The sequence below is a fragment of the Catharus ustulatus genome, chromosome 3 (genome assembly GCF_009819885.2).
Source record: "Catharus ustulatus isolate bCatUst1 chromosome 3, bCatUst1.pri.v2, whole genome shotgun sequence".
Lineage (NCBI taxonomy): Eukaryota > Metazoa > Chordata > Aves > Passeriformes > Turdidae > Catharus > Catharus ustulatus.
This window is the reverse complement of record NC_046223.1, coordinates 3,120,746-3,135,265: the sequence shown is the minus strand read 5'-3', so window position 1 is coordinate 3,135,265 and position 14,520 is coordinate 3,120,746. Positions and strand designations below refer to the sequence as shown.

Genomic DNA, 14,520 nt, shown 5'->3' with positions numbered 1-14,520 from the left:
CACATAAGCAAAAAAAAATATAGGACCAAAGTCATACCAAGACTTACCATTTAAATCTTGAAGAAAGACTTTATCCTAAACCAGGCAATATTTACAGGAGGTGCTGTCCTGCCATAAATCCTTAAAAGAGAACAGAGTAAAGAAGTTCTGCATTCCCAGTGTGCAAGGCAGTGGAACGGGGAGATATTCTAAAGAATTGCTTTATACTGCAAATTCTTTTCTCTGGCTAAACACATCCTGCTGGAAATCTAGATGAAAACATAGAGGAGTCTGAATGAGAATTGAGCACTTGGCAAGATTTAAGTCAGCAGTGTCCAGAAATATGTAAATACAAGCTGATGGTCTCATATTTTATTTTGTGTCTGAACAGATCTGCAGAAACTGCACGTGTCACATCTTCAGCCAAGATATTTTAATGATTCATTTTATGAAGTATTTACTAAATATTTTAATATTTTTTACTAATGATACTTTACTCACTGGTATAATGATAAAGGTTATCAATTAGTTAAAAACTCCTTTGCATTTCAGCAGAAACATTTAAGAAACTCTCCTACCTAATAAGCATATTGTATGTAAAACATGTCTTTTTAAAACAGATATTCATATATGTGTGTGTGGTACATCTGTGTAACTTGAAAATAAAAGGAATTGGGTTGATTTGGTTTTGTTGGTATCTTTTATCCAAAGGAAAGTGAATGTAAGGCCTACAACCCAAGGCCTTTCTGTAAAACCTACACCATGGATAAGCAGCCCTTGAACACTGGAGAGCAGAAAGACATGACTGAGTTCTTCACTGACCTAATAACAAAAATAGAGGAAATGTCTCCAGAACTGGTGAGTTCTTAAGAGGGAGCAGAAGGGAGCTTGAAAACTTACAGATTTGCTCAAATTTCCTTGACAGAATTTATTCATTCATTCACAGAAAAACACAGTGAAAAGTTTGTTTGGAGGTGTTATCACAAACAACGTCGTTTCTTTGGTAAGTGTTCCTTCTCTTGCCTGATCTTTTAAATATAATTTTTTTCTAACTTCTCAAAGAAAAGTTATTTCATTGCTTTTCTCTTGCTTTTCTTTAGGACTGTGAGCATGTGAGTCAGACAGCTGAGGAGTTCTACACAGTGAGATGCCAGGTGGCAGATATGAAGAATATTTATGTGAGTAATGCCAGGCTGAGGTGAATCTCAGATCTCAGTTACAAAGGGGATAAAACACTGGCACACGCTTGAAGGTGTTGATGCTTTTTGTCTGCACTCCAGTTTTGGGGTGTTTTGAGGTTGATATTATGAGGTAATTGTTCTGTGCCATCAGCTGGAGCTGACAGTAGTCATTGACTATTATTTTACAATCGATAATCACTATTTAATTGTTTTAAACATGTTATGGTCATTTTATATGAGAACTGTGAATGTCAAAAGATTTCACTTTTACAAGTACTACTACCTATTAAGTTAATTTAAAACTTACACATCCATAATTCTGTGTTTCCAAGCTTTCTAAACAACCATTAATCCCTACACTTGAAATTTGAATTTAAAGGACTTGAATTCTTTGGGAAAGCTTGAATTAATGAGTATCATTTTTATGAGTTGCTTCCTTAATTCTGTGTGTGGGTTAGGAACTGGTTTTCCTGTCAAACTGTTTTCTTAGTCAGGTGTGTGCTCTTCTGTGAAACATTTTGGGGCTTTATTTTCATAAATTATAGAAATGTTAATTAAACTCAAAGTAAGATTGAAAGGGAGGGATTTGGAAAGCAGGCCATGTAAGAACAAGATATGAATATCCAAGATAAATGTAAACTCCTTTTTTGTTTGCTCCATGTAGGAATCTCTTGATGAAGTAACTATTAAAGACACCTTGGAAGGTGACAACATGTACACGTGTTCTCACTGTGGGAAGAAAGTGCGGGCTGAGAAAAGGTGTGGCTAAGAAATAATATATATTCTTAATGTTTCTTTTGAGTAAATCACTGAAATTCCATTTGGAGTAACAGTAATCCTTTAGATGGAGCAGGACTGCTCTTTCATTCAGTTTATATCATGTAGGCCTGTAAGGATGTGATCCCTTTGCAAATGAGGAATTAGAAGGAAATCAAATTTCTGAAACAAAGAATCTAGTCTCTTAGCAAAAGACACAAGAAAATGTTCATGACCTTTTTTAATTAAAAAACCACAGAAATTAGTACCTTTTGAAACATTAGTCCTAGGTTCAAAATACTAAATGCTTTCAGAAGTTGATTGGTTACTCATTATGCAGGATAATTGCTTAGGTTTCATGTCACCCTGGATTTCTTACCTGAAATCTGTAGCTTTAAAAATGTTTTCATGTTTTGCAAAGTCTGCTTATAAAGAGAAAGTCAATTAAAATTTTATGTTGTCTTGGTATTGCAGCTAAGAAATTTCTTTGTTAGAGTTGTTAAACCTTGTTTTAAATGACATGGGTGAGAGAGTAACTAACTTGAAAATCATTATTGCAAATTTAATGAGATTTAATGTAGGAGATGTTCTGCCTTGAAATTTGTCTTTTGGAAGATGGTAACTCCCTGCAATGAGGGGATTTGAATTGTTGAATTCATTCATGGCTTATTTTATGTTACTATTTTAGAAAACTGGTTCCTGCCATATGAATGAGTAAACTTGCTATTTCTTCCAAGGTACAATGACAACCTAAATAGAATTGTTTAATGGGCTAAATTTGACCTTCCTGCTGCCAGTCAGTCTGCCCTGCTCTGGGGCACTTTTAAGAGCTGAATTTTATATTTATGTCTTAGCAACAGATCTCCAGTGTTACACTTGAAATAAATGTTTAAAATCTCTGTGAAAATACAATTCACCCTGCTAAGCTTTTGTAAATCATGTTTATTTGTGATCCTTCAGGGCATGTTTTAAGAAACTACCTCGTATCTTAAGCTTCAACACCATGAGATATACATTTAATATGGTGACCATGATGAAGGAGAAAGTCAACACGCATTTTTCATTCCCTTTACGTTTGGATATGACACCCTACACTGAAGATTTCCTCATGGGAAAAAACGACAGGAAAGAAGGTTTGCTCATAAAATGATTTCAGCAAGCTTTGGGTGCTCTATCTGTGTATTTCTCTGTGTATTCACTTCCTGTATACAGAACAGAAGCAAATAAAATCAAACATAGCTTTAATCGACCTATATTCCCAAAGTCACAGTGTATTTCACATAAGAAAAATGGCCAGTTTTCACTTTCAAATACTGTTTAATTTGAATTAATCTTATTTGTTGGTAAAGTATGAGAGGAGTTGCAAGTAGTTGCATGTAATTTGTTGCTCATGTTGAAGTTTGGGTGTTTAGGAAATAACTGATTAAATATGGTATTGAATTCTTTCAGGTTTTAAGGAAGATGGTGGATATCTGAAGGAAACTGAGAGTTATGAGTATGACCTGATTGGTGTGACAGTTCACACAGGAACAGCAGATGGGGGGCATTACTACAGTTTTATCAGGGATATTGTTAATCCTCATGCTTACAAAAACAACAAGTGGTGAGCTATGCCTTCATATTTCCATATTTTTAATAACTAAAGCTTGTTGGCTTTGTTAGATGCAGTTATATAGGGGATACATCCTGTAGGTTCCTCTGGAAAGCACAGGATGTTGGAATTTGATAGTTGTAAGGGTATTAATTTATTGTCCTATGGATCAGTAACCAGGAGAGTTGTGTGGTTCTCTCAGAGACAGGAGTGGCAGGGAATGCTGTGCTGGCCTCAGCACAACCAAGGATTGCTTCCTGGTGGGACTGGATTTTAATTATTTCAGTGCAAAAGATTTCCTAGATTGTCCTTCCTGAAATCTGCTTGGTACCTTGGATGAGGTTCCAGCTACATTTCTGGATGTAGAATTCAGGAAAAGGAAGGGACATGGGCATGGAAAGGAGAAAGAAGAAAGCAGGGAGGAGAAAGAAGAAAGAAGAAAATGCTCTGCTTGCTGGTTTTGTATGTGGAACCTTGGAATAGGAGACAAGGTTTCCTCTATTCCTGTTCTCTAGAATAACCAAAGCATTTCTGAAACTGGACCAGCCTATGACCAAATCCCTACTCCAATGGGGATCCACAGCAGTACTTCCTTGTTTGTTGCTACTGGAAGGAAGTCACTTCAGGACCAGATTTTCGTTTGCTGGGATCTAAACAAGACATTAGAAATTAACAGGAATATTTCAATCTGAGGAATCCTTGGAAGTGCTCATTAGGCTTTATTTGCTCCTAGAGAAGAGCAGCAGTTGTTTGAAAGCTTTTTCCTACCTTGCAGGTACCTTTTCAATGATGCTGAAGTTAAACCCTTCGATTCTGCCCAGCTTGCCTCCGAATGTTTTGGTGGAGAAATGACTGTAAGTTGTGACCTGAATTTTTGTCATGTTCAACTCTTCCAGTATCTGTTACAACCTGATACAACCCAGGTCTTTGTATGAGATTTTAAAAAGAAACTGTCACAAGTGTATTACTAATGAAGCAAAGTTAATTAGTGAGGTGTCTCTCCAAACAAGAGGTATTTCTTTACTCAATCTGGTTTTTATCATACCATTTATTCAGGTATAAAAAAATGAGTCTGAAGCTAACTTAGGAATCCTTGCTCAGGGTGGCTGCTTAGCTCAGAGTATTGATGAAGGAATAATCAATTCAAGCTTTAGGTATATTGTGGAAAAGAAGAGGGCATTTTGATCTTTGTCTGTGGTTTATGTCACTGCCTGTGACACATTATTTGCTTTTACACGTTATTACTACAAACAACACTCAAATGTTCTCAGGTTGTGCCTGAATTGATCATTATTTATAGCTGTGTACATGATATAAAGCACGTTATAGATAACACAGTATCTTACTAAAAAAGTGCTGTGAATAAGACAGCTTCTCTGGGAAAGACAATATGAAATAAATCAAAAAAATTCCTTTTTTTGGCACATGGATAAAATACCTTTAGGTGCCTGTAAAGAAGATGTGTCAGTGAGATGCATGAGCCAGGAAATTGCTTGGGATGGAGGTAGAGTGCTGCATAGTAGCCTTGAAAATTCAGAAGAGGCCACTGTAGAAGAAAAAAAGAAACAAGACTGCTTTGAGCAAGAACTAAATTAGCAACAAGTGAACTATCACAAACAGAAACTAAAGCATAAAAAAATTTGTAATTAATGGTTTTGCTTTCTTCCTGACAGACAAAAACTTATGATTCTGTTACTGATAAGTTTATGGACTTCTCCTTTGAAAAGGTACTTCTCTTGCAAACCCTTGTTTTGTGATTATATTTCTGATTTCATGATTTCTCTCTCAAAGCAAAAATTATACAGATGTTTTTTTCTCCAAGACACACAGTGCTTACATGCTGTTTTATAAACGGATGGAGCCAGAGGAGGAAAATGGCAAAGACTACAAATTTGATGTTTCATCAGAATTGCTGGAGGTACAAGTTGATTTATTTTAACACCAATTTTAAAACACTCTAGGAGGCCCTAAACACATCAGAAATCTGAATAAACATAGGAAAGGAAAAATAATTTAAATCACTAAGGTGACAATCCTTTCATTTCACTATCTTCCTTAGGAGATTGTCATAGCATAGGAAGGGAATTAGGATTTACATTTTATGTGAATTTTAGATGTTTTCTCATTCTGTCCTGTTCTTTTTACCACCTGGAAAATGTAATGTCCCTACTCCCTCTGGCCAGAAGTGTTGCTTCAGCTTCTGCCACATTTTAGATTCTTAATTTAAAAATGTCTTTTCATTCCTAGCCAGCAAATCTGATAATGCTTTTACCCTTCTTCGTCTTAAAAATATTAATAGATTTTATCAGGTTAAAAGTTTAAACTATATTGCTGTGAAAATCACTATGAATTGTTGTGATCAAAAACATCACTTTAGAGAGAAGAACAGGGGACGTGGCATGAAATCCTGTTCTGGTCTAATAATGGAGATTTCAATATTACTCTCTAGGAATTTATCAGAAGTTCTCAGAGCTCATCAAGCTTTGGGTTAGACTTCCACTGTGATTCTTTTTAAACTTTTTGTTCTCGAAATTTTAACCCAAAAGTCTGAATAATGAAATTGTCAATGTGAGACCACAGAAAGAGAAGTTTTAAAGCTCTGTTCTGCATGGGAGGCAAAAACCAATGCACGGCATAGTACGAATAAAACAGCTTTAAATTAAAGAAAGTGCTTTCAGAAATAATTTTTCATACAGAAAAATTTGGGGGTTTGTAACCTTGGAGTCATTTAAATATTTTTAAAATCATGCTTAAGTAGTGAAATAAACTGCTTTCTTGTATCTGATGGTAGCATTTTTTCTTCAGTGGATATGGCATGATAACATGCAGTTCCTTCAAGACAAGAACATTTTTGAACATACATATTTTGGGTAAGTTTTTCTTTAAAAACATAATATTAATCCTTCTTTTCTTCTTGCAGATTATCATTATTTATTTTAATTAACAAATAAAATTACTGACTCTAGGTTTATGTGGCAGTTGTGTAGTAGCATCCCAAGTACACTACCGGATCCAAAAGCGGTTTCTCTGATGACAGCAAAGGTAAGGATTTCCAAAGAATCTCCTCTTCTATTAACTGTTTCCTTGGTGACATTTTAATTTGTGCATTCTAAATTAATGGTGCCATTTTTTTTTCCAGTTAAGCACTTCCTTTGTACTAGAGACATTTATTCATTCAAAGGAAAAGGTATTCAATTTACTTGTAAATTTTCATTAAATAGCTGCATGAATCTAGTGAAAAGCAGATCTGTACTTGCCATTTTAAAAGTGGGATTTTGAGCTGTAAAATTACCATATATGATGCAAAGTTAATGTTTAGTGTAATTTATCATATTTATAGTCAGCACTGCAGAATGGAATATAATGTGTGTGTAAAAAATGTATGGACTGGTATTGATCTGTATGTGCAATGTATTAGTAATTCATAAAAGGTTTATTGTTTTTAATATATTCTTAAGATTTGGTGCTTTACTGAACCATTTAGAAATGCTTAAAGATTATGCTGGAATTCATTATTTGAAGTTACAGTTTTTTCTGTATTTCTTTTCACAGCCTACAATGCTTCAGTGGATTGAACTGTTAACAAAACAGTTTAATAACAGTCAGGCAGCTTGTGAAGTAAGTGACTTAGGAACTCAGCAAAGTACAAACCAACTTTCTATATATTGTTTAACTTTCCTGGAGGTTCGTATCCCTGGAATATTTTGGACTATGAACTACTGTATTTGGTATATTTGTGCTCTATGAGATGAAATTCATCCTCTGATTACTGCAGATCCTGGGGAATGACTTAACTTTTGTTTGCAGAAACCTATATTGAGACCACAGGCCAAAGTAATTTTGTCACTGAAATAACAGAGAGCCAGTGTCACAAACTCTTTCTTTGATTAATTATTATTTAGTGATTTGTGTAATGAAGATGTGCTTAAATTAACTCACACAAGAGAAACACAAAGAACTCGCTATGGTCTTGTTGAAAGCAATTTGGAGATACTGAAGAAAAGTTTGGGAGTGTTTCAGTGATAATTTAAATGTACATGAGCCCAGCACAGACTGTGTCCTGCCTTAGACTGTTCAGTAGAAAGGATTAAATCCATTATTCTTTTATAAATCAATTTTTATTTAGTAAATTGATTTTAGGTTGGTAAATTGTGTGACATTCAGTATTTGGGTGTACAGTTGTCTCAGTGGGGTGTAGTCCTAAGATGTTTGAGTGAAGACATTTAATATAGTAAAGAATTCTCAGGTACAATTGAAATAGTAGTAAGAACATTGATTCTTTAAACTGGCTTTCCTTGTGACTCAAAATTCTGGGAGTCAGAAGATGAACTGTGTTATTTGCTGAGTCTGACTTGGAATGAGTCATCCTCTGTTAGTTTTATACTTTCTGGGTCTCTGGAGGCTGTAAGGCTTTTCCACATGTTAAAATGCAAAAGGGATCTAACTTGGGAAGCTCTGTTTAATCCTATCACTCTTCTCCAAGATGCTTCAGGTTATGCTTTGTTGTAAGCATAGGTTTTTATGCAGTTGATATCACTTTGCAGGATAAGTGTATTCTTCCAGATAATTTTTTAATGGCATGCAGAGCACAGGGATAAGAAGATACCAGATATAAATTTATATTGCTGTTTATTGCTATTGATCTTTATTTCTTTATTCCTTCATGCACAGAAGACATTTTAGATTTCCCTTGGATTAAAGCTTGCCTATTCCTTAATAATAGTAACATCGATTTCTCTTCAGACTTTAATATCATGCAAAAAAGAAGATTGGACTAGAGCAAGTGTGGAACAAAACTAACACAGTATGTATCTTCTGCAGTGGTTTTTGGATCGTATGGCTGATGATGATTGGTGGCCAATGCAGATTCTAATAAAGTGTCCCAATCAGATTGTGAGGCAGGTAAGAAAAAACGTTCCTTTCCAAGTCAGGTGACTGCTTGAGCCATGACCAGAAACAGACAATTATGATGGCTGTGATTCTGACAGTTCTACTGAATACCTCTAATTGTCTGATTCTTCTCCATTCTTGCAAATGATTCAGAGAAGATATTTGGCCATGGGAGTGTTAGTGTTTGAAACAACCCCAGCATAGCTGTACAGTCAGGATCACTAAATCACAGTAGATGCAAATCAAGGTTTCTACAACTCCCTCATGATCTCTACAAATCTGAACACTCTGCAATAAAAAATTTGGGTTTTTTCTGAATTAATTAAGCAATAGTTCATCAAGCTCCACCTTCAGAAAACAAACAAACACAAAATCAAACTGTTTACATTCAGTACTCCTCAAAGGTAATTTTACAATATTATGTCACAAAGCTTTGTTAGTACCCTTTTCTGGAAATACTATTTAAAAAAAACCTTATATTAGTAGCATATGGACATTCACAAATCCAACTGTTAATAGTCACTTACAAGTGTACTTTCTTTGCAAGTTTTTAACATATAAACTCTAACAGTTAACTTTATCTCACCTGAATTCTTCAGTTGGATTTCTGATTATTAAAGTGATTTCCATACAGACCCATACACAGTTGTTATATGCAGTGCATCAGTAAAATAATATAATTCATGGGAAGACTCTCTGCAAGGTCTTAGGCAAGATGATCTCCTCATGAATGCTTTACAAAATAAAAATTACTAGAAGGAATTTCCATCAAATTTTCACATTAATTCCTATAAGCCAGCAGCAAAATTAAAAAAACATCTTGCCAAACATATCAAAATGTTTCAGAAAATAGAGATAGAAGAAAAAAAAATAGTGTCATGTTTTGGTGTTCACCAATATTAAAAGCTGGGTTTAGGGTTCCTCTGTGAGATCTGTTCATAAAAACCACATTTGACTCTTCTGTTAAAATACAATCTCAGCTTTGTCTTTCTAACTTTGAACCTGTGAAGAGCTGGCAGTGGGATAGAATATTCTTTGCTTAGGAATGACATATTGACCTTTTCATAAAGTACTGATTGTGTGGAGTTCATTCCCTTCTCTGTTTGCAGATGTTCCAGCGCTTGTGTATCCATGTGATCCAGAGGCTGAGGCCAGTACATGCACACCTTTATCTGCAACCAGGAATGGAAGACTGGTAAAATAAACCCCCTGCAAACTTCTTTTCGTTATTCCATGCATTGCTGCAGCTGCTTTTATTAATGAGTCACTCCAAACAGTCATGTGAAGCTGAAATAATGCTAATTGTTCTTCATTATTCTGCCCAAACTGCTCTGATTGATTTAAAAATACCAGTAGGCTTGCAGAGGGCAGTGTCAACTTGTTGGAAACATTTGCTCCCTTAGAGTAGGTTTTCAACATAGTCTTTATTTTCCCTGTCACTTGGGCAGTGCAAGTGTAAGTCTCACTCCTTGGACTTGAGAATCCTACTGTGAATTGGATCTGGAGGCAAGGTGGAAGTTTTTATTTGCACATCCAGTAAAAGAGTTCAGAGATCAGCAGTTAATCCTATAACTAAATAATAGGTTTTATCAAAAAGGAGGAAGAACCCTCTTGGCTTGGATTCTCCTTTGCTCTGCTTATTATCAAGAAAACTGTCACTTTATCTCCAATTACGAATTACTTGAACTCTTTTTGATACCTGATGAGAAGAAAGAAGTGTTTTTTCTTTCCCCTCTTGTGTTAAAGCTGTGATTGTGGTAATAAATTTTCCCCAGAGCGAAAATGGCAGAGTTAGTAGTAACTGTGCTGCCATATCAAAATTCAGGACATGAAGACACAATTTTCAGGGCAAAAAGTAGAATTTAATTTGCCTTGGAAACCTTACTTGAGTCTGTGACTTGCCTTGTTTAGAAACAAGATCAGGCCTTGAGCAGATGCCCGAGGCTGCAGGTGGATGTTCTGTGCCTGACCAGGGTGCTCTGTGTGTTCAGGAGGGTGCCTTGCCTTAGTTCCATAGCTATGATTGTACTCTCATTAAATTCAACAAGCAAACCAAGAGGATGATTTTAAGGAGGAGAACCCCAGCACTGTTGTTCTGAGAGTTCTTTTCCTGAGCAGCATCTTGATTCTAATTTCAGCATTTCAAGTGCCAGGTGCTCCCTTAGGTTGGGTTGTGTTATCCAGGCTGTGGACAGGGGTGATAGCAGGACAGAGCAGGAATTGTGGTGAATTCCTTTGTTTGGACTGGCTCAGGATGACTTTCTGTGCTGTGTGCAATACCCACCTGGCTGTTGTTGTTGCTGGCAGCTCGGATGACATGGATGGGCCCGTGGAGGACATTGGGAGCCGCTCGTGCGTCACGCGCTTCGTGAAGACCTTGCTGTCCATCATGGAGCACGGTGTCAAGCCCCACAGCAAACACCTCACCGAGTACTTCGCCTTTCTTTATGAATTTGCCAAAATGGGAGAGGAGGAAGTGAGTACAGCCTTGGATTTGGGGGGTTGCTGTTGTCTGTGCACAGATGTATTTTCATGTAATTCCATCCCTGTGTTTTTCAGAGCCAGTTCTTGCTCTCTCTGCAAGCCATATCCACAATGGTCCATTTCTACATGGGAACCAAAGGGCCTGAGAATGTAAGTTTGAGTATTTTATATAACTAATCTTTCCTGTTTTACATCTGTGATCGTTACTGCCGCGTGTCTTGACTCATCTTTCAACTGTTAAATTAAAATTGCATCACTTTCACCATTTTTTTCAATGCTTAAGTGAATATAATATTGAAAAAATATGTTGAGTTGACTATTATTGTTTAGTATAGAAATAGGTACTGAGTAAAAGCAATTAAAGTTGCCCTTAACTTGATACTAATGGTAATGCTATTAACAATTAATTACTTACTCCTGTTGTACAACTTAGGTTCTTAAATTTATCTGCTTTTTTTGTTGAATAGGCCACATCTTCAGCCAGCCTTCCTCTTGCATTTGTAAATACAATTTTGCTTTAGCAAAATGAATGTTTCAATGTGAAAATCAATTGATTAGATACCTGGTTTGAGTCATGCAAGTTAATGAAGTTGTTAGGAATAAAGGACAGGATATGCAAAGGCCTTTTGAAATGAAGGCTCAAAATGTCCACACTGAAGTTCTCTGTTCTTCCCTTAGCCACAGGTTGAAGTGCTTTCTGAGGAAGAAGGGGAGGAAGAGGAGGAAGAGGAAGATATCCTTTCTTTAGCAGAAGAGAAATACAGGCCTGCTGCTCTTGAAAAGATGATTGCCCTGATTGCACTTCTGGTGGAACAATCTCGCTCAGAAAGGCAAGAGCTTCTGAAAAAAACAAAATCAGTTTAGAATTTATAGTTCAAAAAGGAGTCAGATTTTATGGGTTTGTCTGAGAGTTTTGTTATGGGCTTTTTTAACAGCATAAGTAAGCTTCTGTATGAGCCCATTATATTTTTAATAACTTACAAAGGGGTTGTCATTGTTGACCGAGTGAAAGACTTGGGTTAAATACTTGAACACATTCAACTGCCCACATTTTGTTTCCTTTTTGTATTTCATTCAAGTAAAACTTTTTTTTTTTGGGTTTAAATTTTACATCAACACCTTTATTGTATCTTGTATGTTGTGATACTGAGGAATATGAGCTAACACTCAGTCCATAACCATAATCATGGCTGAAGTGAAATGATAATTTTCTTTTGGATTTTAGGCATTTGACCTTGTCACAAAACGACATGGCAGCCCTGACAGGAGGAAAGGTAATCAAGTTAAAAATTTCTTATTTAGCCTCCCAAACCCTCTGTGGTGTGTGGCTAAAGGCAGTGTATTGTATCTGCTTATTTGTTGCAGGGTTTCCCTTTTTTATTTCAACATATCCGTGATGGGATCAACATCAGGCAAACGTGCAACCTCATTTTCAGTTTGTGCCGGTACAACAATCGCCTTGCAGAGCATGTGAGTAGCAGGGATCTGCAGCTGTTTATTGAAATCTCCTCCCATAAGTGTCATGGCATAATTGTTATTATTTTAACTGAACAAACCCAAGTCTAAGTGAGTTTTGTGTGTTTTCTTTTCAGATTGTGTCCATGCTGTTCACATCTATAGCAAAGCTGACTCCTGAGGTATGTAAACACACCACCTGTCCAGTAAATAATCTGTAGTCATATTTTCCTGGCTTAAATCACAGAAATCATTTTTTGCTCATCAAAAATCTTGTGTGGATGGTGATCTGTGGGAGTTTTTGTGCCACTAAACGAAGTCTAACTGCACTGCTTGTGAAGTTTTATAAAACAGAAATTTGCTGTTCTATTTAGCATGAAAGTTTTATTCAAATCAAATACCATTTCTAGATTCTCCACCAGTATGAATTTCTTTTAAAACGTTGGTAACATTAAAATATTGTGTAAGAATAAATGGAGATAATTACTTATTATCTGGCTGTTCAAGATTTGGGGCACTGTTTTGCAGTTCTGTGCTGGAAAACACATTTCTCATTCAGAGTAAATTCCTGCCCTGGTAATAACAGAAATACTGAGTGTTCCAAATGGATTCCAGATGCAAAAAATATAATTATAGTTGTAACCACTTCATTGAAATGTTGTTAAAAGCTAGATGAGTCTTGGCAGTGTAAAACCTCAAACTGGGATGCTTTTGGGATTCATATTCCATTTTATATAAGTACATAAAAATAATAATTTACCTGAGCTAGTGAAGTCTGCTGTAAATATAAACCAGGATAAATTGGGGAATTCTTATGGACAACTTATTCTTTCCTTTTTCCAGAATAAGGTCTGTATTTCCTATAATACATACATACATACATATATAATACATATCTATGCTTCCTATGACTTCTCCTAAACTGATCCTGTCTCATATTATCCTGTTGCTTTGCACTGACTGTAACCAGTGGCTTAATTTATAGATATATATGGATTATGTACAGATTAAATAGTAAGGGATTAAAGTATTATAAATGTTTATATGTGAAGTTCATAGAAATCTTACAGACACTGGGGTTTTAAAAAAAAAAACTCTTTAAAATATGGATGAAATTCAATAGATTAAATTGGATGTTTTTCCCTTTTCTGCATTACAGGCAGCCAATCCTTTTTTCAAATTGCTCACCATGCTCATGGAATTTGCTGGTGGACCTCCAGGAATGCCACCCTTTGCTTCTTACATTCTGCAGAGGATATGGGAGGTACAATATGTAAAATAAAACAGAAGCTAAATTGTCTTTCTCTTGTTCTTTTATGTCTCTTTTGCATTTTGTTGTCATCCTTCCTGCATCAGTCCATTATTTTTTTTATTACCATTCCTCTTCTGAATAAAAAGCTACAGCCAATAGACATTAAAAAGTTCTATTGCAACTTAATGTAGGGTTAATGGCTCTTTCAGTTTAACTTCAAATTTTAGTTTAATGAGAAATTATTTGATTCATAATAAGGGCCTAGAATGCTTTTTCTATACAGATTCCACATAGTTTTCTCAGTTATCCTTTTGCAAGGCCTGTAAAAAGTTTCAACACCCATCACTTGGTTGTGGGGATTTTTTTGCCTTTATGTACAGATTCCTTGAATATTCATTTGACATTTTTGATTCTCTGTAAAATGTCCATTAACTCTTCTAAAATAATGCTAAACTGAGTCTGCTGGATAATTGCAAGGACCAACCTTGCTTTTGTTTATAAAATGAGAGAGAGACTTTTTAACCAAATTGGCACAGGGATGAATTCCTTGATCTGAACCATGGATGAGCAATTAAAGCTTTCTCTTCACCTCCCTGCTCTCTTGAGTTCCCAGTACAATTTGCTGTCTTTATTCCTGGCTGAGAACAGCCTGGCCAACCTGGAGACTGCTGAGGACCAGCTCATTCCCTTTAATTCCCTTTAAAAAATGGGGATGGAGCACTGTGGGATGGGACATGGATTGCTGTTCAAAGGATTTCCTCCTGGTCAGGAGAGCTGTAGGATTACAAGTGATGTGATGGATGAGCTGTAACTGCTGCACCTCAGGTAAAGGGAGATGAAACAGCACATCTCAAGGGGCACAGTGACACCCAGCTGCTGACACAGGTCCAGGTATATAAATTGTGCAGGCAGGGATGTGAGACCCAGCAGTG

The 14,520-nt window shown here is 36.0% G+C and overlaps 1 protein-coding gene across 1 annotated transcript in view; it reads left to right on the top strand.

The window, feature by feature from the left end:
- USP34 (ubiquitin specific peptidase 34) overlaps positions 1 to 14,520 on the top strand; it is a 107,908-nt gene that overhangs the window by 78,609 nt on the left and 14,779 nt on the right. The window contains exons 45-66 of the mRNA XM_033056157.2: positions 691 to 837; positions 926 to 982; positions 1,080 to 1,157; positions 1,825 to 1,919; positions 2,877 to 3,049; positions 3,366 to 3,519; positions 4,283 to 4,361; positions 5,181 to 5,234; positions 5,330 to 5,425; positions 6,313 to 6,377; positions 6,474 to 6,549; positions 6,647 to 6,694; positions 7,060 to 7,125; positions 8,329 to 8,409; positions 9,507 to 9,592; positions 10,705 to 10,873; positions 10,957 to 11,031; positions 11,560 to 11,711; positions 12,107 to 12,155; positions 12,247 to 12,351; positions 12,474 to 12,518; positions 13,496 to 13,600. Of these exons, the coding sequence (XP_032912048.1) occupies positions 691 to 837; positions 926 to 982; positions 1,080 to 1,157; positions 1,825 to 1,919; positions 2,877 to 3,049; positions 3,366 to 3,519; positions 4,283 to 4,361; positions 5,181 to 5,234; positions 5,330 to 5,425; positions 6,313 to 6,377; positions 6,474 to 6,549; positions 6,647 to 6,694; positions 7,060 to 7,125; positions 8,329 to 8,409; positions 9,507 to 9,592; positions 10,705 to 10,873; positions 10,957 to 11,031; positions 11,560 to 11,711; positions 12,107 to 12,155; positions 12,247 to 12,351; positions 12,474 to 12,518; positions 13,496 to 13,600 (2,055 nt within the window). The remainder of the gene's footprint in view (positions 1 to 690; positions 838 to 925; positions 983 to 1,079; positions 1,158 to 1,824; positions 1,920 to 2,876; positions 3,050 to 3,365; positions 3,520 to 4,282; positions 4,362 to 5,180; positions 5,235 to 5,329; positions 5,426 to 6,312; positions 6,378 to 6,473; positions 6,550 to 6,646; positions 6,695 to 7,059; positions 7,126 to 8,328; positions 8,410 to 9,506; positions 9,593 to 10,704; positions 10,874 to 10,956; positions 11,032 to 11,559; positions 11,712 to 12,106; positions 12,156 to 12,246; positions 12,352 to 12,473; positions 12,519 to 13,495; positions 13,601 to 14,520) is intronic.